Below are 23535 nucleotides of genomic sequence, written 5' to 3'. Positions count from 1 at the left end.
GCAGCAAATTACCGTATTTTTCCGTGTATAAGACGCCCCCATGTATAAGACACCCCCTATTTTTGGGGACTCCAAATTAAGAAAACACCCCTCAGCACTACCCGTGTATAAGACAAGCCCCAATTTTAAACCTATTTTTTTGGTTAAAAAACCTAGTCATACATGGAAAAATTTGGTAACTACAGTTCACTATGACACATTTCCATCATGTAATAGAAAAATAGGTTCTGTGGGGAAGTTTACATTCATTGCTGTAGCTCTGCCAGCCCTATGTGACACAGCTGAAGCCATCAACTGCCGCCCCCTACAACTCACAGTAGTGTTATTACTGTTTTTATTTGCAAGTAACAATATATTTTTTCTAGTAATGTTAGCAGTAGTAAATTTAAAAAAAAAAAAGCACAGGAGAGAAAAAATATAAGTGCATAAGTTAGAACTGCCCAAAATGTGTAATAAAACTGGTCACTCACTTTTAACCTCCGTACCATCTCTTCTTTAGAAATTTTATCAGATATTTCCTTAACGCCGGGTGGATAAGTAATTTTTCCATCATTGGTTCGAGTCTTTGAATGAGCCATGATGCTGGTTTAAAACCTGGAACAGAGAAAAATTGAATTAGATAATATTTAATACCCATCACACAGTTATCTAATTTATTTTTGTTTTGTTTTTAAGACACTGAAGTCCAAGTGGCCAATTTTATAAAGCAAGGAACAAATTTAAGTGACATGCAAACAATTCTACCTGAACTGTGCTACACTTTTACACATCCAATACGTATGCAATTCTACCACATCTGCTAGTAATCAGACACCGAACATGCCAACTAGCTCAATATGAAAGTTACCATAGATATAGTCAAGACAAGAGTTTACAATCTCATTTAAACTAAACCTAGATGATTTTTCCCCCTACTGCAAATGTAGAGAAACTGACATTTTGACACTTTTAAGAAGCGGGTCAGGGATTCAGAATAAGAGAAAGCAACAGAGACAGCCATAATGCATTTTCAAAAACGGAATTAGTTAATTTATAATTTAATGTCTGAATATAGCACATGCTTCAAAGGAGACTCTTAATCTCACCTCAACAGTATCCTCCTCAAGTTTTAACTTTTCTACATGTAGACAGAAATATATATATCTAGAAACATAGTGGGTGTGGTGTGGGTGCACCGTTCCGGAACCCCGTTCGCATTCAGAAGCAAACGTAACTAGCGGCGGCACGTCTGCGCACGCACCGCTTTTCGCCGCTTCTTCGCATGATGTCATTTTGAGCGTCTGCGCATGCGCGAGCAGCGAAACCCAGAAGTAACGTGCTCTGTTACTTCTGGGTTGCTGCGGAGCGCAACTCGAACGCACTCAACATGAAGCATATTCAACCCGAGGTATGACTGTACATACATATATACACACACACACACGGAAATTCTGCTATATGAAGAACTTTTATCCAAAATAATCTGTGACACAATACATCCCTAAGAACAAATGTGCCTCAGTGGATCGATTGGCACAGGAGCCCTCTTTCTTCCTACCCAGGCTGACCCTCCCCACAATTACTTCTAAAGAAGTAATTTGCAGGCCAGAACTCAAGACAGAGAGATGGTTGTAACGTATGGCATACAGTTAGCAAGCACCAACTTCCCATTACAAGAGTGGTTGGCACACACTGGTGTACATGTTGTTGAGGATGAATCAGGGCATGGAGAGCCTCCACTAAATACTCTCACACTCCCCTCCCATAGGAGCTACTGTTCCTCATGGGGGAGAAGCCAGTTCCCTGATAAGAAACATTACAAGCTGGAAAAACATACACTCATATTAGAACTGATGTCAACTGTGTCTTTTAAACTACTAGTACACCCATTATTTCATATAAAACTATTTACAAGGTGAATAAAGGGATAGAAGATAAGCTAGGCATTTATCATCTCTCTCTCTCTCTCTCTCTCTATCATCTATCAATCATAATCATCTATCTATCTATCTATCTATCTATCTATCTATCTATCTATCTATCATCTATCATAATCATCTATCTCTCTATCATCTATGCTTCTATATAAAAAAATGAGAAAAGAGGAAAGCAATTCCCAAGAGATGCTGCAGCATTTGATAATGGAAGACACAGCAAAGTATATAGGAAAAAGTCATACCTCTTATCATATGAAAAGATGCTCTTACTAAATCTAAGGTAAACAGAATCAGAAAAGTTTCTTGGTTATTCTAGCTAGGATCATAAAACAAAAAACAAAAAACAAAACGCATGTCAAATACTACCAAAAATACACTGTGCTGCTTTGGAATACTATAAACTAAAAATGAACAAAACAAAAATTAAGATTATACGCTAGATGCATTTCCATGCACAAGAAAACAAATGCAACATAAGTTTAAAAAGCAGAATAAAAATGTACTAAAATCCTATTAAAATAAACAAACAAGGAAGTCATTTCTTAAGGAGCCTTGAGCTCAACAGGATTATTCTGTATGCGTCTTGCTCAACCACAGTGTCACTAACTGCCTCCTTCCACTAGCAAGCCTAATAACCCCCAATCTCCATTCCACACATATTTACTTGATGTATCCCTACTCAACCCACAAGTGGATAGAAAAGGGGTATTGGTTGGGAAATACATTAGTGGCCATCCTACCCTAAAGATCCATGACCCATGTCACATTTTATATAACATAGTAAGAGTCAATACAGGGTTCACACAAAACCAGTGTAAAGTACACAGGATTTTTTCCCATCTTAATTGTTTGCCTAAATGCACTTGCCTGTTTAGAAGCATGAACACACCACTTTTTAGCAGCATTCCACACAGGTTTCTTATAAAAAGCATTTCCAAATGAGTTAAGCCAGGCAAGATTCAATATATTACATTCCAGCAACAAGCTTTAAAGTAATCAAGATTCAATAGCTGCCTTTTCATCTAAGGTACTTAAAAGTTTCATTCATTTTAAATCAGGGAATCCCAACTGTTATCACAGAAGCCATGAGACAAATCAAAAAATTAGTTGTTCTCAGGTATTTTACATTACTGACAGAACATACACATGCAGTCTCTATGTTCCAAAGCACAGGTTTTTCCTCTTTCAGATATATCACTTCTCTTATGAGTTATAATATACTTTTTAAGACACAGGTGACGCCTGTCTGTGACTGATGAGGTCCATCATATGTGAGATATAATATACATATTAATACATAGGCCTCATAATGCACAGGCAGTAGCATTTGAATGGTTAGGGTACTTTAAAATATAGAGAACTGTAATTTGGTACACACATAGCTGAATCGCTCCAATTTTGAGAAAGTTAGAAACACAATTTCAATGTCCAGCAGCTGAAATGCAGAATATCTTCTTCATAACAGTAGCTAGCTCTCCAGCAGAGAATAGAAAGAAGCAAATGACAAAAATTAAAAGATTCTAATTTCACACACTTTTTTTTAATAATATTTTTATTGCATTTTTTTCCAGATAAAGACACCAAAAAATGCAATAAAAATATTATTTTAAAAAAAAATTTCACACACTTTTAACCATTAGATTGGGAGGGGGAATTCCTGTGACAGTGAAGAATGTGAATATACAGTATATTGTTAGCGTTGTATGCCTAACATACATTCAGTTTAAAAGTCACACCAAATCATGAGTTGTAAAGCTTAAATGTGGCTTGACATGATACTGACATATGAGAAACCATGGTTCAAGAGTGACCAACTAATTAAAAAGTGATGCCAAATTTTGGAAGCAGATTTAGAAGCATAGCTTCTGCAAGCTTTGTTACGGCGTGCTGTTGAAATTGACAAATCATGGTTATGGCCATTGTTCTACCTCCTGAACCTGCCATAGTAGGTGCAAGAAAAAGTAATGAATGGCCATCCTGGGAATAGCAGTGACACTAATTTTCAGTTTGAAGTAGCTTGAGCACTGAAATGCTTGCCGAAACTCAAGGTTTTGAGAGATTTCTGCTGAAGAGAAAGAATAGGAGAACAGATGTGGGTGTGAGAACCAAGTGAAGCCTTTAGTACCATCTTTAATCCAACTTCCTTCTCCCCATGCTCAGTACTATGGTTTGGCATACTGCTCAAATAAGCCAGTGTTTTCCCAACCTTTTTTGGGCAAAGGCACACTTGTTTCATGAAAAAAATCTCGAGGCACACCACCATTACAGCCCCGTGACGTCAGCGCGCAGCGTCACGCCAGGAGGGACATGAATTGCTAGCAAATTACATAATCACCTCCTTGAGGGCTGGCTCATCTTCTCCGAAGGCAGAACCCCATTAATTAACAGCACAGACTCACACCATAGCCAAGACGAGGGGGGAAAACCTCAGTCATGCACAGTCATGCACATGTGGGGGCTAAATGAGGACGAAGACCGGGCAGAGAGCAGGGTTCAAATCACCCCACCTGGCCAGGACAATCCCTGGGTGCTCCCTTGGGCCACTCGCCTGACCTCGCAGGGCTGTTGTTGCGAGGATAACACAGGGAGAACCATGCGCGCCCCCGGGAGCTCCTTGGAGGAGAAAGCGGGCGATGAATGCAATGCACGAAATATATGAGAGGCGACCAGGTTTTGCAGGTGAGGGGCCCCCGCCAGCCTCCGCTTCCAACACCCGGTGCAACGACGCCGAAGTTTCCCCCCGGGCTCGGCTCGGGGAGCAGCGCTGCTCCCCCCCGGCTCCCCTTCGCCCTCCCGGCTCTCTCTGCCGCCCACTGGGGACCCCCCTCACCTGCCAAGTCCGGAGCGCCGGTGGAAGTTGCATGCATGCATGCAGGGCGCCGCGTTGCCATTGCATTGCACTGCACTCCATGCAACGCCTGCACGCATGCATTGCCTTGCACGCCTGCCAAGGGGTCTCCCCGCGGTCTGATGCGTCCCCTCCGGCGCGGATGCAGCATTGCAAAAATAAAAACCACCCGACGCAGCCCTACCTGGGGGGCAGCCTCCGCCTCCGCCGCTCCGCCTCCGCGGGGATCCCCGGGCTCCATCCTGCCGCCCGATCGTCGCGGGGGCGCAGGCAGGCTGCGCGGGGTCTGCGCGGAAGAGCCCCTGCCCGCCCGGCCGCCGTCGCTGCGCTCATTCCATGGCCGGGAGAAGAGCGCTTCAAACAAAACACCCGGCCCGCCAGGCCACGCTGGGAAACGTAGTTCGCACACCCCGCGCGGGTGCGGAGCCCAAGGGCGAGGGGACTACGGATCCCGGCAGCCCCCGCGCCGGGGACGGAGGGGGAGAGGCCAGGTGCAGGGATGGAGGGACGGGTGGGCGAGCGAGTGAGTGAGTGGCAGCCGCCAAGCCTTGGCCGAGAGCCAGGAAGGGCCTCCCCGGAGGAGGAGGAGGGAGGCGCAGAGCGGGAGGGAGGGAGGGAACCCCAGGGGTCATCTAGTGACGGTGCCCCAATCAAAAATGTGACTTTAAAAAAAAATAATCTTTCGGATTTCTTAATTTTTCCCGCGGCACACCAGGCAACATCTCGCGGCACACTAATGTGCCGCGGAACAGTGGTTGGGAAACACTGAAATAAGCCTCACTCACTGTTAGAGGTTCTGCTACTTAGAGAAAACATTGAAGTGGTACAAACATTAAGTTTGGTTTGGGATGTAAGTGGAATTCATGGTTTTCTCCTACAGGTGCAAGGTTCAGGTTCATGTGCTTTCCACTTTTGCTTCCCCTCACAGAATCAGGAATAGTGTTCAAAATTATCCAGGCACCAGGTGTGTTTTGCAACTGGTACGGGTCCAATTGTGACTACATGGAGATCGCTGGATGCTAGGATGACAACTGACATCTCCATCTGGCTGGCCCCTCCAGCTTTCTTAATCACATAAGCAGAAGACCTTATTTATTGCATTTATATCCCACCATTTATATCCCATCAATCATCATCATCACCACCCGCAAAGGCATCTAAACACCACCTAGTCACATGTGATGACTGTAACCTAGGTTTAATGTACTATTTGGCGATTAGCTTATATATCTGAGTTTCTCACACTGCAGAAGCTTCCGCTAACTAACCACTGATGCTTGTTATGTCTGGACTTGGGGGAGCTGAGGGCTGTAGTTTAACATACCCTCTTAACCTCCTCCCCTCAGAACTGAAGACATGGATCCAGTCTCCAAAAAGCATGCTCCCAGCATGCCATAGGGCATACTGCTCAGCAGCAAGGCCACAAAAAGAATTTAAATAATCTAGATCAAAAAACTTACAAACACAGGGGAATAAACTACTCTGAACTCTTACTACTGAACCCTTCTAGCACATGTGGACAATCTTCTTTCCAGGAACATGTTCCCTCAGGGATAATTTATAAGTGGCTGCATTACGGCAGTGTGAGAGGCTGTAGCCAGTGGTAGGGCAAGAGTCAAAAGTGTGTGGGGCCAACACATTTTTCTCCTCCTATCCATGACCTTCTTTTCCCTCTTTCTGTCACCCTCTTTTCTTGCTGGGTCTTTTTCTAACACTTTTGGGAGGGGTCTTTCTCCCCACTTTTCTTATCCAGCAGTTTGCTGAGGCAGTAACAGATTGCTGAGGTCTGGACTAATTGCTGATACGTGCTTTTTTAAAGTTCAGGAGTCACATAATTTTTGGCCAAGGATCACAGGTTGCCCACACCAGCTCTTCAGGGAACACTTCTATAGGGCATACCTATAAAATAGATGGGGGATGCGGGTGGCGCTGTGGGTAAAACCTCAGTGCCTAGGACTTGCCGATCGCATGGTCGGCGGTTCGAATCCCCATGGCGGGGTGCGCTCCCGTCATTCGGTCGCAGCGCCTGCCAACCTAGCAGTTCGAAAGCACCTCCGGGTGCAAGTAGATAAATAGGGACTGCTTACTAGCGGGAAGGTAAACGGCGCTCCGTGTGCTGCACTGGCTCGCCAGATGCAGCTTGTCACGCTGGCCACATGACCCGGAAGTGTCTGCGGACAGCGCTGGCTCCCGGCCTATAGAGTGAGAGGAGCGCACAACCCTAGAGTCTGGCAAGACTGGCCTGTACGGGCAGGGGTACCTTTACCTTTACCTATAGAATAGATGGGGGGGGAGTCATCAGTACACAGATAAAGGAAAACTGCCTGCATCAAAAGCTGTGCAAAGAATTTTCACAAATCACAACTTTACAAGAAGTCACTTAAACCAATGAAGGCGTAACACCTATTAAGTGGAGTTCTTCCAGTATCAAAATTATGGGTTCCTAGCTATAAGGGTGGCATGGGAAAAGCTGGGAAAAGCCAACCCATTAAAGTGTGTGATATACAACTGACATTTCAGTTGCATCCACAGATTTGTAGTATTCAAGAATCCCAATTTTCATTCCAAGCACCATCTTGGATCTACACAGAAGCAATAACAACCAATAATAACATAAACTCAATAAGAATTCAGTCCCCTTCCCTGCAAATTAATTTATAGAGTCAAGCATGTTTATCTCAAAATTTTCACACTCAAGGCAACCAATTCCAGAATAAATGAATTCAAAAGCATATTAAAAAGCTGTTTGTTACCTAAAAATACATGCCATAGGGTATCTAAATTCCAACTGTTTTCCATACACAATGGAAGCTAAACTTGGAATGTGTCAAATTTTACAGTAACTGGAAGTCACTTGCTTTTAAAAACCAAAAACAAGATGCTACAAACATTTGGTTTCGTATTTTTAATGCCACTGAACAAGTGTCCAAGATATATTTAAGTTTTAAAGAATGTTTTATTTAAGATTTATAAACTGCTTCCCAACAAACATTCACAACAATCTACAAACAGAATTTTAAAGCATCAAATTTCAAAACTCTGCATAACATGCAATATAAAATGTCTGATTCACTCTTCAGGGAAAGCCTTCTTAAAAAGGTAAGCAATATTGATTGCCCCCCCCCCCAAACACTGAATGCTTGAAAAACTTCTCTCCAAAGGAGAGTAGCAAAAAAAACCACAATAAATTACCTGTCTGTGACTTGGAATCAACCATATTCCTGAAGATACAGTAGTTAACCACAATCCTCAGATTCATACAACTTTCAGGGCTTAATCAGTTGCTTATCACAGCATTCTAAAGCAACAAATTACTAGCCAACTGAAGCTCACCACAATGCTCCCCAAGAAATAAAACATTATTAGTAATAAGTAACCTTCATAAAGGAACCTTGAAAAGGAACCCCTCTCACACAGCTCTATTAACTTGCCACACAGTTTCAAATATTTAACAACAGAAAGGAAGCAAATATGAGCAAAAGACAACAAAGATTGCTATTAACTGCATATAACATAAGACGCACCTAGTTTTTGGAGGAGGAAAACAAGAAAAAAATATTCTGAATCTCAGAAGCCAGAACAACAAGAGGGATCGCGGTGCAGCGAAAGCAGCGATCCCTCTTGCTGTCCTGGCTTCTGGGATGGCTGCGCAGCCTGCATTCGCTCCATAAGACGCACACACATTTCCCCTTACTTTTTAGGAGGGAAAAAATGAGTCTTATAGAGTAAAAAGTACAGTAGTTCCATTTTACATCTGACTGGCACCAATTTATATAGTCTATGCTGACAACCCTGTTTTCTAGAGAAACAAGATTTCATCCTAGTCCATCAGCTTTGGCAAAAATACTACCTACAGTGAGTTCAAATGTCTCGCTGAAGAATATCATAATGCAATCACTAGGACTTACATAGAATTTAGATATTTGTGAAACCAGCTATGTAGGCTAGAAGCAAAACTCATCAGCTGTGATGACAATCCTTAATCAAAAAAATATTGCAACTCTTCCCCTAACCTTTTGTGTGGATACAAAGAATCTTTTGTATATGAAGTCATAGGTCTGAAAATATTGATAGGTCAGAGATGAGGACCTCTTTTTTCAGTCCAAGACAAATGGTACTGGAATTCAGTAAGTGCTGGAGAATGTGATTTGACTATTTAAAAAATGTTCTGATCTGGTGACTTTACTTCAGTTTCAATGGTGGCACACCCTAAGTTCAAGGCTGCTTAGGATTTGCTGCCTCCCTTCCTGCTGCACCCCATGAAAAGCCCCTCCAAGTGGTCAGGGGACACTCAGGTATATAGTCTGGGATACAGTGTGGGGAAATGGCAAAGAATCAAAGGATGGGAGAAATCACCAAAACTTAAGCAAAAGCAACCTGCCCACAGAGACTTCCTAAACCTACTCAATTTTTGCTGATTCACCACATCTCAGACTGTTCCTGATTGTCTCCAGACCACTAGCAGAGACTTTTTAGGGTGGCATCAAGACCTAGAGCCATTGTGTAAAGTGTCTCTTGGTTGGTTGCAAGTGGTTCCAAGCCTATAATAGCCTTGTAATGCTATAGTCAATGTTCTTATTGCCATGTTGCAGATGCATGGCTGAAGACAAGGCTGAAAGTGACTTACCTAAGACAATAGTATTTAGTGTCCACATCCCATCAGTTGAGGACAGACAATTGGTCGTGGACATACTCAGATTATGGAACTTCGTGCCTTGGAGAGTTAACATCAAGCCTCCTCTCTTTTGGTCTTTTGCAAAACAGTTTAGACACTTTTTATTCTGGCAGGCATGATCTGCTAGGACAATTTTTAATTGTCTGATCACTTGCCTCAAGGTGTTTTTAACAGTTGTGCCTGTACCTTGCATTATTGCATTGGTATGTTTTATAAATTGATTTTGTGAGTTGTTTTTAGCCTGAATACTGTGTTATACAAGACTAATGCAGTATATATTTCTATAAATTCATAATAGTGAGTTCATGGCAAAAATGACATTTTTACCAGGCATTTTCATCTCAGTCTCACTTCAACCCCACTACAGTGGTGCCCCGCAAGACGAATGCCTCGCAAGACGAAAAACTCGCTAGACGAAAGGGTTTTGCGGTTTTTGAGCTGCTTCGCAAGACAAATTTCCCTATGGGCTTGCTTCGCAAGACGAAAACGTCTTGCGATTTTTGCAAGTTTGTTTCCTTTTTCTTAACACCATTAATACAGTTGCGACTTGACTTTGAGGAGCAACTCATAGAACGCGGTGTGGTAGCCTTTTTTGAGGTTTTTGGTGATTTTTGAAGCTTTTCCAAAACTTTTCCGACACCGTGCTTCGCAAGACGAAAAATTCGCTAGACGAAAAAACTCGCGGAACGAATTAATTTCGTCTTGCGAGGCACCACTGTATTTGTATAGGCCAGGGCAGAAGGAAGGAACAAGTGGGAAAGTGTTTCTAACCCTGGCCCTCGGTGGACATCTAAATCCCCTCCAGCGCAGTAGATTTGGGGGTTGTATTGCCCTTCCCACTGCCCTTTCCTGTATGTTTTCCAGCTTTACAATATCATTTATGAAATTAGTTGTTCGGGGATGTGCATGGTATGTTTTTTAATGCTGTACAAAAAATGCATATAATTAAGCTTCTTCACACTACGGTCAGTTCAGACCCACCAGCAGATTTTGTTAGTGCGCATCACTTGACACATCCTTACATTCAGTCTCCCTACCATTTTCTTGCCCAACAACCCCACACAGGGAATATCCTCTGCTTTTCAGAGTCTGCTTGAGACTGCACCATTCTGAAAACATCTCTGCAATCTACAAATATACTTCGTTACTTTGATCTTTGGAGTTCTTTTAAGAACTGAAATGTGGACACCAACATACCCCAAAGACTAATTTCTTTTTAATTTTTCAGTCAGTTCTACAACTTTATCCTCTTTCATCCCCATTTTACACAGTTCTTCACAATTCACTTCTCCAAAACACTGCTTCACATATGGGCTTCTCTCTCCCAACATCCTTGCAATTTAACATATGTTCAAGAATTTGTTTAGCTTCCCTGCAGTTTCCTTCCCTTCCTTCAGTGTTTTCTATTATACTGACATCTTTCTCCAGAGAGTTTCCTACTTCTAGTGTGTTCACTTTTTAATATTATCAGTTTCTTCCACAGTTTCTTGGCTTGCCTTACTGTCAACTTACATTTACAATGCCATAATTTCTGCTTTTTATTTTTCTCATTTTAGCGATGCTTCATTTGTACAGCTTTTAATGCAAGTCACATTTCTTTCTACAGCCTCCTTGACTGCAATTTAACAGCAATTTCAAGAAATAGTACATTATAAATATAACTGTGACTTTCTTGACAATTTCCCACTCAGCAGAAAGTTTGGTGGTGTTACACTCACTGTTTTGAAGCAGTTGAACAAGATATTTCACATCAAATTCAAGGCACCATAGGATTTAATCATAACTCTTGTCAACCCAAATCTGCAATTATTTATTGTGTCTAAGCTTCTGGGTTTATCACAATGACATTTCCCAGTCAATTTCATTATATCAACAAGGTGGCTCCTTGATTTACTTTATATATACCATCCAACTGTCAGTCAATGAGCTGACAATACAGTGCATTTAGTACTTATTTAGCTGGAATTTCGACATATAACAATTCTGTGGATAAGTTTGTTTCCTTTATTATGGTGGGACAGAACTTCCAACCCATGGGCCAGATTATAGTCAATAGGGGTAGGATTAGCTACGGCTCCCATCATCCCCAGCCAGGATGGCCAATGGTCAGAGATGATGGGAATTGTTGTCCAACATCTAGAAGCTACCCCAGTTCCCACCCTAGTGCAACCAAATCCTGCTCTGAGCAAGGATATTCCTTGGCAGCTCATCTGGAGTTGAAGCCAGGCTGCAAAGTAAGGTAGGAAAAAACCAGGAACACACTTTAACCATTCAATTTTGTGGGGGTGAAAGCACCCCCCTGGGTCACTTTTCACTGTGCAATTCACAGTAAGCAGATCTAAAAAGTAGTCCTTCTAGGACACAAACTGTCACCCACACAGTATCTCCAAACTTCAGCACTTACCACTTACCATTTTTCTACTGGAAACAAAAGAAAATCTGTAGCATACAATGCTCCCAAAATGAATCACATTTTGCCATTAGGGTGTATTTACTATCCTAGTCACTGTTATAATTTTTTCATAGAAAAATGGTCAGGGACACATCACCAAAGAATACTGAGATCAAACACGTTTGCAGTTACATGACAACGGATTAACCAAATTTGCAATCACTACTCCAAGGACCCACTGTTGCAGCGCAGATCTATCTAGAAAGACACAACTTTGGCCGAAGGTATTTTCATTTGTTTTACAGAGAGCAAAACAACTCATGATTATTGAGCAAGTGTTAATAGGTTGGCACAAACCATATAATGTTTTGGGGACTGTCAGAGCTGCCACCCAGTCCCAGCTCACATAGGACCAAGTCCGCCAGCGTTCACTTTATAAGAGTCTTTATTAAGTTACAGGTTTCATTTCCGAACTGCAGCGTGCAGCTCTACACCTTCTGCCCTAGGTCGGCGGGCTTTGGGACCTGGCTCACTCTCCGGGCTGCTTACTGCTCCAGCTTCCGCTGCATTTGAACTTGGCGCGCGCGCCCAACTCTCTACTTTCCTCTTAACCGTTGCCTCGCTCTCTGAGGAGGGCGTGACCACCCCTGACTCGTGCCCTCCCTCCTGCTGACAGCCTCCGGAACCCGATGCCTGGCTACCTTCCTCCCTGCTGCTCTCAGTCTTGAGCGTGGGTCCCGACTTCCAGCTGCTGCCGCCCTCAGTTATGAGCGTGGGTCCCGACTTCCAGCTGCTACTCTCTGAATCTCCTCTGTTCCCTTCCTCCTGGGGTGTCCCCCCGGATCCCCCCCTTGCTCTGCTCACTGGGGCTCCCTTTTGGGAGTCCTCTGACTCACTGCTTAGGCTTGGAGATCTCGGGTCGTCATCATCACTCATTTTCCCTTCGGATTCCTCCCCCTCGCTCTCTGCTTCCTCCCTTCTCTGCGTCTCTGCTCCTGAACCCCTGACATCCATCCCCCCCTCGAAGCCCCCCCTTCCCCCCTCCCCGCTTTCAGGTGTGGGTGCTGGGTGCTCCATCATCACGGGAGGGAATGCCGGATACAGTTCGCTCCCCGTGGTTGGCCGCCAACTGAAGACCTCCGAGTCTTCCTCCTCGCGGTCGCCGACGTTGACCTGTTCCGCTTCCATCTCTGTACCGCCGTGCTCGAACCCAAGGTCCTCCCCGAACACGTCCATGTCAGTCTCTGCGTCGGTCGCTCGACCTGGCATCTCCAGCCACTTCCGGCGCCATTGCTCCTCCGGTCGATCGTCCCACCAATACGAGGTGTCTGACGCCGAACCCGCCGGCGATCCTTCTGGGGAACGGGTGCTCAGTGCGGGTTCCCCGTCCGAGTCGAATCCATGGAACGTGCTGGAAGAAAGTGTGGGCGTGAACAGCCAGTCGTCGAAGAAGCTCGCTGGCATGGGTCTGTGTGGGAAAAGGGCATGAAACTCGTCCTTGAGCAGGGGTTCCTCCAAAGCGTAGTCTGGCACCCAGCTATTGGCGCTGGCCCGGGTGCCCTCTCTGGCTAGGAGGTATTCGACTCCCTCTTCCCCCCATCTGGAGTCCAAAATCTCCGTGACCTCGTTGATGGGGTCTTGCTGCGTCACCCCTCGCGTCTCCGTCCGCTCCCGGAACGGACTCGGTGCCGTCCCTGGCTCCTGGAATCTGTGAGGTGCCTTGTAGGGAGTGAGCACCGACCTGTGGAACACCGGATGCATTCTGGAACCCTCCGGCAGCACCAGTCGGAAGGCTACCGGGTTGATCTGTGCTTCGACTTGGTACGGACCAATTTGCTTGTGCCCCAACTTCTTCTTGGCTAGTGACCTGGTCGGCACTGCGTGGGCTGCCAACCAGACCCAGTCTCCCACTTGGATCTCTTCGCCAACCCGCCTGTGCTTGTCAGCTTGCACCTTGTAGGCGTGCTTAGCTAGCTCCAGCTGCCGTCTGAGTTGATCGTGTACCGCCTGCAACTCTGACGCGAACGCGTCCGCCGTCTGTGGTTCTCCGTCCCCCACTCTCTCCCGTCCCGGGAAGGTTCTGGGATTCCTCCCATTGTTGGCGAAGAACGGCGTCACCCCTGTGGACACGTGCTTCGTGTTGTTGTAAGCGAACTCGGCGAGCGGCAGGTAATCCACCCAGGTCGCAGGTTGTTGATTGGCATAGCATCTCAGGTACTGCTGCATGATGGCATTGACCCTCTCTGCTTGCCCGTTGGTCTGCGGGTGTCTTGCTGATGCCAGATCGACCTTGACATTTAGAAAACTCATCAGCTTCTGCCAGAAATTCGAGACGAACTGGCGCCCGCGGTCGGACAGGATAGACCGCGGCAGACCATGCACTTTGAACACGTGATCTATGAACAGTTTGGCGGTTTGTTCCGCCGTGGCCACCTTCGCACACGGAATGAAATGTGCCATCTTGGTGAACAAGTCCACCACCACTAGTACAGCTGTCTTGCCTCTCGAGCTGGGTAGATCCGTAACAAAGTCCAGGGCCACCCTCTCCCACGGTTCAAACGGCGTTTGCAGCGGTTCCAGCAGTCCCGCCGGTGGTTTGTGCACCGGTTTGGCCCTCTGGCAGGTGTCGCACCTCGCAACGTAGTCCGCGACTTCCCCTCTCAGTCTGGGCCACCAAAAGTCCCTTGCGACTAATTCCACCGTTTTTTCCGTGCCAAAGTGCCCGGCCGTGGGTGCGTCGTGCAGCTGCTGCAGTACCTTGGCGCGAAGTTCGTCTCCCGGCACGTAGATGGCCCCTTTACGTAAGAGCAAGCCGTCTCGTATCTGGAACTCGTCGCCCTTCGCCGTGCCCTTGTGCACCTCTGCCATCTTCGCCTGCGCGAAGGAGTCGTCCTGCAACGCCCGCCGCACCGCATCCAGGTCTACTGTGGCTGAAGCGCACGCCCACGCTGTTGGCGCGAAGATGTGCATGGCTGCCGCTGGTGTCGCCTCTTCGAGGTATTGCGGTTTGCGGGACAGTGCATCCGCCATGACGTTGGTGTCGCCTGGGACGTACTCTATTCGGAAATTGAAGTCAGCAAAGAACTCCGCCCAACGTATCTGCCTCTGGTTCAGGAACTGAGCCGTGCGCCAGTGCTCCAGATTCTTGTGATCCGTGCAGACCTGCACCGTGTGCTTGGCGCCGATCAGGAAGTGCCTCCACGCCTTGAAAGCTGCATGAATGGCCAGCAACTCCCTGTCCCAGATGGTGTAGTTCTGCTCCGACTTGCTGAGCTTTCTGGAGTAGAACGCTCCCGGCCTCCAGACCCCCTGTGGGTCCCTTTGCAGCAGGACAGCTCCCACTGCTCTATCGGACGCGTCTGTCTCTACCCACATCGGTCTGCTGGGGTCGATATGCAGCAGTTGCTCTTCCGACGCGAAGAGACGCTTGAGTGCTTGAAAGGACTGCTCCGCCTGCTCCGTCCAGATGAATTTCTTTTTCTTGGAGCTTAGCGTGTCCGTAATGGCCGCCGTCTGCATCGCGAACCCCTTGATAAACTTGCGATAGAAGTTGGCGAAGCCGACAAACCGCTGGACCTCCTTCCGGTTGCGCGGGCTCTTCCAATCCAACACCGCACGAACCTTGGCGCTGTCCATGGCTAGCCCCTTGTCCGACAACTTGTAACCCAAGAAATCCACCTCCGTCGTGTCGAACTGGCACTTCTCCAGTTTGGCGTACAGTCTATGCTGCTGCAGCCTCTTCAGCACCTCCCGAACATCTTGGTCATGGGCTTGCTGCGATTCGGAGAATATCAGGATGTCATCCAGAAAGCAGACGCACTTCTTGTAAAGGAGTCCCGCCAACACATGATGCATGAAAGCTTGGAAACAGTGAGAACCGTTTTGCAATCCAAACGGCATCACTCTGTATTCGTAGGTGCCCAGAGGCGTGAACATGGCTGTCTTCCACTCATCGCCCTCCCTCATGCGGATGAGATTGTACGCACCTCGCAGGTCCAACTTGGTGAACACGCGTCCCTTGCGCACCGTCGCTAGTAGGTCGTCAATCCTGGGCATGGGGAAATCAGAAGGCTTGGTCATCTTGTTTAAGAGGCGAAAATCCACCACCAGTCTTTTTTGGGGCGTGTCTTTCTTCTTCACGAAGAAAACAGGACTGCCCCCTACTGCCCTGGACTCCCGGATGAAACCGCGCTGCAAATTGTGATCTATGAACTGTTTGAGTTCCTGTAATTCGTCCTCAGACATGGAATACAGCTTCCCTTTCGGCAGCGTCGCCCCTGGTAGGAGGTCAATCTTGCAGTCATATTGCCTGTGCGGTGGTAGCTTGTCAGCCTCTTTCTCGCAGAAGACCTCCAGAAAGTCTGCGTATTTGTGGGGGACTGCTTGCAACGTTCCCAACTGCAGTTGTGATTCCTCCTCCTCTCCCTCCTGTCTGGGCAGGATGCAGTGTTCTGCGCAATAAGAGGAGCCGAAGATCAGCTGTCTCTGGTACCAAGCCAGTGTCGGACTGTGCCTGTCCAGCCAACTCATGCCCAACACAATGGGCGTGTCCGACAGTTGGGTGACATTAAAACTGATGACTTCCCTGTGGTTGCCAAGGCGCATCACCATCGGTGGCGTTTGCTTCACCACCTGCCCCCCTAGCAACTCTCTGCCATCCACTGTGACGACTTGCAGGGGCAGAGTGGCAGGCAGTAGCTGTATAGCGTGCTGCTCCACAAAATCCTGCGCTATAAAGTCTGCGTTGCTTCCAGAATCCACAGAAAGCGGCACTTCGATAGTGACGCCATCGGGTAGCTGGAGAGATGCTGTGAGCTGCACTACTGGTTTGGGTGGGAGGGGGTCCGTGGGTTGCAAGATCGCTGGGGACTGCTTCACTGATGCGTCTGGCTGGGCCCCAGTGCCTCTGTCTCCAGCCAGACATCGTCGTTTCCCTGCTGTGGTTCTCCTTGCTGCGTTGCTGCAGTCACCATTGCTGAGGCTGCAGTGTGCTTGTGGAGCCTCCGGGGACACTCTTTCGCCAAATGGCCTGGATCCTCGCAGATGTAACACTTCCTGTTCCCTCTAGGAGGCTTCGCTTTCACTGCTGTCGGTGCTTGGGCTCTGGCTGCTGACTGAGCCCTTGCACCTCCAACCTCCATCGGTTCCCCTCCCCCTCCAGGCGGAGGTGTGGATTGCGCACGCGCTGCTTCTCTTGGAATGAAAGAGAAACTTCTCGCTGCTTCGCGCCCTCCACGTCCTTCATCTCTGCACCATGGACGTTCTTCCAGCCTCACCCCCACAGTCAGCGCCCTTTGGACCACCTCCTGCGTGCTTCGGGGCCTCTCCCCCCTTGCAATCTCATCCTTGACCGCAGAGCTTAGACCCTCCCAGAACAGGTCTCTGACAGGGGGCGAATCCCGGTCCCACTCTAAGGCACTGACCAGCGCAAAAAAGCGGGCGTGGTACTGCCGGACGCTTGCCCTCCCTTGTTTTAGTCCATGAATCTCCCGTCGGGCAAGATCCACATCAATAGTAGACAAAAAACACGCATCCATCGCTTTGATAAAGGCATCTGCATTCTGAAGCGCCGGATCTTTATCCCTCCACAAATTGCGTAGCCACGCTTTAGCATCCCCATGCAAATGGGATAGTATGAACCCCACTTTCTCTTCCTCATCTCTAAAGTCTTTTGCCAGCAGTTGCAGTGCGCACATTACGTCTGCTCGAAAATTGGGGTACTGTTGTAAATTCCCATCGAAGTGAGCCACAAGCCCTCCTGCTCTCCGTGCCAACCCAACCCCCTCCGGTCTGGGTCCTGGCTGCCCGTGTTTAACCCATGCTTCAAACCTGGCGTGGAGATCTCTGTAGGCGGCTGCCGCATCCTCCTCCCTCTTCTTGGATGCCAGTACCTCCGCGTTCAATTGGGTAACTGCCTGTTGCAGCGCTGCAACTGTCTCTGCTTCCGTCATCTCTGCTAACCGTCGTGAGCTTGCTCCCAAACACCGATCCCCTCCTCCAGCTGCCTCTCTCTCCGCTGCGAGATATCAGGTGTCCGAAGCTTTTGAGAGACGGGTCTTACTGTCAGAGCTGCCACCCAGTCCCAGCTCACATAGGACCAAGTCCGCCAGCGTTCACTTTATAAGAGTCTTTATTAAGTTACAGGTTTCATTTCCGAACTGCAGCGTGCAGCTCTACACCTTCTGCCCTAGGTCGGCGGGCTTTGGGACCTGGCTCACTCTCCGGGCTGCTTACTGCTCCAGCTTCCGCTGCATTTGAACTTGGCGCGCGCGCCCAACTCTCTACTTTCCTCTTAACCGTTGCCTCGCTCTCTGAGGAGGGCGTGACCACCCCTGACTCGTGCCCTCCCTCCTGCTGACAGCCTCCGGAACCCGATGCCTGGCTACCTTCCTCCCTGCTGCTCTCAGTCTTGAGCGTGGGTCCCGACTTCCAGCTGCTGCCGCCCTCAGTTATGAGCGTGGGTCCCGACTTCCAGCTGCTACTCTCTGAATCTCCTCTGTTCCCTTCCTCCTGGGGTGTCCCCCCGGATCCCCCCCTTGCTCTGCTCACTGGGGCTCCCTTTTGGGAGTCCTCTGACTCACTGCTTAGGCTTGGAGATCTCGGGTCGTCATCATCACTCATTTTCCCTTCGGATTCCTCCCCCTCGCTCTCTGCTTCCTCCCTTCTCTGCGTCTCTGCTCCTGAACCCCTGACAGGGACGTTTCTCTAACCTAGGACAACTTTCTTGCAAGTTTCTAAATGGGTTTAGGAAAACACCCAGAAATAAGTGTTTTCTGGCTCTTAGTGTTTGAGTATTGTCAAACACACTTCTTCTTACACCACAGACAAAAATATTTTCTGGGGTTGCACTTCTACCCCACAATACATTGAAAGTTTCATTGAAGTAGACAATACACCTCCAAAAACTTACTGTGATTGTTTTCCCCTGACACTGGGATAGGGTTTTTTTTCTAGAAAAAGAGGAGCAGGATCTCCATCCCTACCTTACAATTCCTGGTTTATTTAACATGCAGAGCAACAATACTGTCAACGTAAGTTTACTTGGTTCTCTCAATAATTTTTATGCAAGTATACTTTCAGTTTCAGGTGCTACGAGTCACCTGCTTTGGCTTATCATCAGGATATAGACATATATGTTTCTTCACTCTTTGTTTCTACATACAGTACTAACTTGGGTTAAGTACTTAATTTGTTCCAGAAGTCTGTTCTTAACCTGAAACTGTTCTTAACCTGAAGCATCACTTTAGCTAATGGGGCCTCCTGCTGCTGCTGCGCCGCTGGAGAACAATGCCTGTTCTCATCCTGAAGCAAAGTTCTTAACCTGAGGTACTATTTCTGAGTTAGCAGAGTATGTAACCTGAAGCGTATGTAACCTGAGGTACCACTGTATTTTTGTAGAAATTACATTTAATCTTCACATTGAGATCTCAGTTTGAATGCACTGATTTCAGCTTCTGTCTATCCACCAGTGCTTTGAGAAAATAAATTGTCCCCGTTTCCTTAACCTGATCAGCTTCGCATTAGAAGGAGCACCAGCAAATGAGTTACCGTATATTGCAGTCCTACATATGTGCTCCCTCCCCCAAAACATCCCTTGTTTTTTAATAGATTTAAATTCTTTATTCTAACACCAGCATTACATTCATGCATTGAGACTTCACAGCTTTGCCTGTCGTCTCACTATGAGAATCTGGTCTTAACCTATGTAGCAATCTAAATTTGCCTTCCTGGACTTCCCAACTAAATTATCTGCCTTCTCTAGTAGCCTAACTAGTCATTTTATGATATCAGAAACAGTCACACCACACAGGAAGGTAATGTCATGCAATCAAGCTACCCATCACAAATCTATCTATGTCTCTAAGGTTACTACATGGATCCTACACTCTGTACTATGGGGAATGTGGAGCTCTAAGCCATTGCAAGAACTCTATCACCATTAGAGAAATGGTGAGGTTATAGCAAACACACTTTCTGATCCACTGTCCTCCTCTGTCTGGATTCTGCAAATGTTTTTTTCAATAGAATAAATGGGCAAGAACTCTTGAAAGTGCTACATTCCAATGTGTTTGCCATCAGTTGAAAATTCAGTCATATATTTTCTCTATTTCTAATATTAGACTACCACCAATACTTTGGCCACCTCATGAGAAGAGAAGACTCCCTGGAAAAGACCCTGATGTTGGGAAAGATGGAGGGCACAAGGAGAAGGGGACGACAGAGGACGAGATGGGTGGACAGTGTTCTCGAAGCTACCAGCATGAGTTTGACCAAACTGCGGGAGACAGTGGAAGACAGGAGTGCCTGGCGTGCTCTGGTCCACGAAGAGTTGGACACGACTAAACAACTAAATAACAACAGCAAAAACTATATTTTAACCTCATTATAAACTCTTTTATAATGGTAAAGCAATGAAACACAAGGTTGTGCTCTAATAATGTAAGAAGTGCCAGATAATAGAAGAAGTAACCAAATTCCTCAAGCAACACTATTCCTAAACATTTAAGAACAGTAAAAGATATTATGAACATTATTCTTAAGAGCTTCAGTGGGAAAGGATGTCTTATTTTAGCTTGAATTTGTTTAACAGGACAACACTACTCAATTCATGGCAAGACTCTCCATAGGTGAATTTTCTACATTTACGAAGTATTGAGGAACTTACAGGCCAATCCTAGACATGTCTACTCAGAAGCCCCATTTACTTCACTTATGCTTACTTCCAATAAGTGAGTGTGTAGTTACAGCCTTAGATAGTGCTACAACTCTTACAAATGTAAACAACGTTTTAGAAACTATCACTGACTTAAGGATGCAAGCTGATTACATTCTTACCTGGCACTAACAAGAAAAGTATCCATTGAAACGATCTCCAGCATTTTGATTCTGAGTAGTAGACTGCATCTGACCTTGCAAACAGTGAAGTCAGATACAGTCACTCCCTCTAACCACCTTCCTCCCTTGCCCCTAGCAGTAAAAAGCAGTACATAAAAGCAGTTAAAAGGTATGGGAGAATTAAAAGAGAGTTGCCTTTCCTTAAGGGGACATTTGAAGTAGGCGACAAGTTTACTTCCAAGGGAGAACATACCACAACTAAGAACCACAACCAAGGTTTTTCCCCTTTCTCTTTGAGAGGGAAAAGACAGCTTCATTCACAAACTTCCTAGTGACAGTATGGACACTCAGCACAGCACACAAAGAAAAAGTTCCACCTATGAGACCCCCTCACTTTTCCTGCTAGGTAAATACAACCATTGCTTTAATCATATTTGCCCTATCACACACCCCAACTAAGTAGTAGAGGGGAAGAAAGGTAGTGAAGGAGCGTCTCCACCCCCATCGTTCTGCCCGGACACTGAGGTCCAGCGCCAAGGGCCTTCTGGCAGTTCCCTCACTGTGAGAAGCAAAACTACAGGGAACCAGGCAGAAGGCCTTCTCGGTAGTGGCACCTGCCCTGTGGAACGCCCTCCCATCAGATGTCAAAGAGAGAAACAACTACGGTACCTGACATTTAGAAGACATCTGAAGGCAGCCCTGTTTAGGGACGTTTTTAATGTGTGATATTTTAATGTATTTTTAATATTTGTTGGAAGCTGCCCAGAATGGCTGGGAGATAATAAATTATTATTATTATTATCATCAAAGCGTGATTTCAGAAAGTGGTTATTAGACAAAGATCACCAGGCAGTTCACTATTTGCAAGTCTACTGTATATAGATTTATGACCAATTTAAAATAATAAAATAAGAAACATTTTGGAATTGTTTCTTAATTAAAAGATACCAATACTACATATAAATTTGAATAGTCATCCTCAAATACTTAAGCATGGCATTTATGTTTTTTCTGAAGTAACAGATTTCACAGCTAGCTGCCAATGAATACTATTTAAAGACATTACACCCGTTCAGAATAGTATACTGAACACATGCAAAGTGGGATTGATGCAATAAGCTCCACCCCTGATTTCCATGTGTAGACTGTACCTTATGCACAATGCCGGTATGTGTACAAAATACAAGTCCTAGATTGTGTGTACAGAGCCCACTCTCTGTGTATAAGGCGCAATTTACTCATGAAGGATAGAGGAAAACCAAACTGCCAGAACCTTGTCGGCAGACATCTGCACAGGGCAAACACTATCCCTCACAATGCAGCAGTAAACAGAACTACCCATATAGGGTTTGACAAAATATTATTAACACACCTATAACTGTAACAGAAAAGCAGTGTCATCCAAAAATGCATTAAATCCAAGTTAATGAACAGCATGACCGTGCAAGACATACTTCACATTGCAGTTATAGGTCTCCACAAGAAAATCATTGCAAAGTGAAAATACCGTGCACCTGTGAATTCCTTTACTTTTAACAGTAAATATATAAATATATCACTGCAGGAGCTGTACTAGTCATCTTGTTGATCTGAGGCTATGCCCACCCCTGATCTGTCTTTTCTCCATTAACCATGTAAGGAGCAGAGCTGCAGAGAGAGAAGCATCTTTACGTATTTACTACATTGCAAGGCTGAAATTTCAGGTCCGGGATCCGTGGATCAGACAAACTCTCTTTCAAAAAGTAAAGGCTATTCGAGCGCGACCTATCACAATGATGGCAACTCACTGGCCGAAGGGAAAAGTGCAAGAGGTCTCTATTCAATATATGAAGCAACGGGTGCAAGGCAAACTAGCACGATTTGGATATGTTGTATTCGAAGCAAGCAGCGCCCACCCCACTTCCTCCGTAAAGGAGGGAGAGAGAGAGAGAGAGAGAGAGAGAGAGAGAGAGAGAGCGACACGCCTCCAATGCACGGCAAGTTAAGAGCATAAAAGGAGGTGGGGGAACGAGCCTGGAGTCCCTTTTCCCCCTTCCCTCCACCGCCATCCTTACCAGGCCCCAGCCAATGGCAGCAGGAAGGGGCTGAGCTGGGGCAGGGTGCCTCTGCGAGGAGGAGGAGGAGGAGGTGGGGGGACTAGGCCAACTAGGGAAGCCAAAGCACAAGGCTGCTCCGGGGCTCTCGGAGCCGCTCAAGTCTTGCAAGGAAAAAGCGGCTCTATTGGGGCGGCTGGGGAAAGGGCAGCCGCGCCACATTTGAGGTGCAAAAGCCTCCTGCCGCCTGCATCTGCTGTCTCTCGCCCAGAGATAAGGATTGTGCAAAGGGGGACCCGGGCAGGAGAAGGAAGAATGGGGCGGGGGAAGGGCAGGCGGAAAAAATAAAAAAATGTGCATTAAAGCCGGATGGGGAAGGCAGACAAGGTCACCCGCCACCACGCTGCTCATCCTCCCGCCACCCCCCAAAACACACACACAGACCCACAATCGCCCCACGGAGGAAAGGGCGGCAAGTTCAATATGCAGAGAACGGCCGAGGCGAAGGAGGGATGGCGGCACCGGGGGGGGGGAGCTGGAAGAAGAGCCATGGGGGGCAAGTAGTCCTCCTCCTCCCAACCCCCTTCTCCGTTTGCCGCCTGCCTCGATCGCCGAAGGGCTGGCGGTGGCGCGAAACGGGCTTCCTCCCCGCCTAGAGAAAGAGGGCGCTGCGCTTACCTTCCCAGGGGCTGCCGCCGCCGCCGCCGCTGCTTCTCGTGAAGACGACGAGGCAGAGCGAGCTCGTCCGCTCCGCTCTCTGGCCCCGCCGCGCTAGGCTCGGGGAGCCGCCGCCGCCGCCGCTCGGCCCCGCAGCCAATCGCCGCGCACCCGCCTCC

The 23535-nt window shown here is 46.9% G+C and overlaps 1 protein-coding gene across 1 annotated transcript in view; it reads right to left on the bottom strand.

The window, feature by feature from the left end:
* The window catches only part of PDS5B (PDS5 cohesin associated factor B), a 73547-nt gene extending 50012 nt beyond the window's left edge, over positions 1–23535 (bottom strand). The window contains exons 1-2 of the mRNA XM_082221542.1: positions 23378–23535; positions 471–594 (exon numbers count right to left, since the gene is read on the bottom strand). Of these exons, the coding sequence (XP_082077668.1) occupies positions 471–578 (108 nt within the window). The 5' untranslated portion in view covers positions 579–594; positions 23378–23535. The remainder of the gene's footprint in view (positions 1–470; positions 595–23377) is intronic.

Source organism: Podarcis vaucheri (genome assembly GCF_965113315.1).
Source record: "Podarcis vaucheri genome assembly, chromosome: 4".
In the NCBI taxonomy this organism is placed as follows: domain Eukaryota; kingdom Metazoa; phylum Chordata; class Lepidosauria; order Squamata; family Lacertidae; genus Podarcis; species Podarcis vaucheri.
Note: the sequence above shows the minus strand (reverse complement) of the source record. Positions and strands in the feature narration are given on the sequence as shown.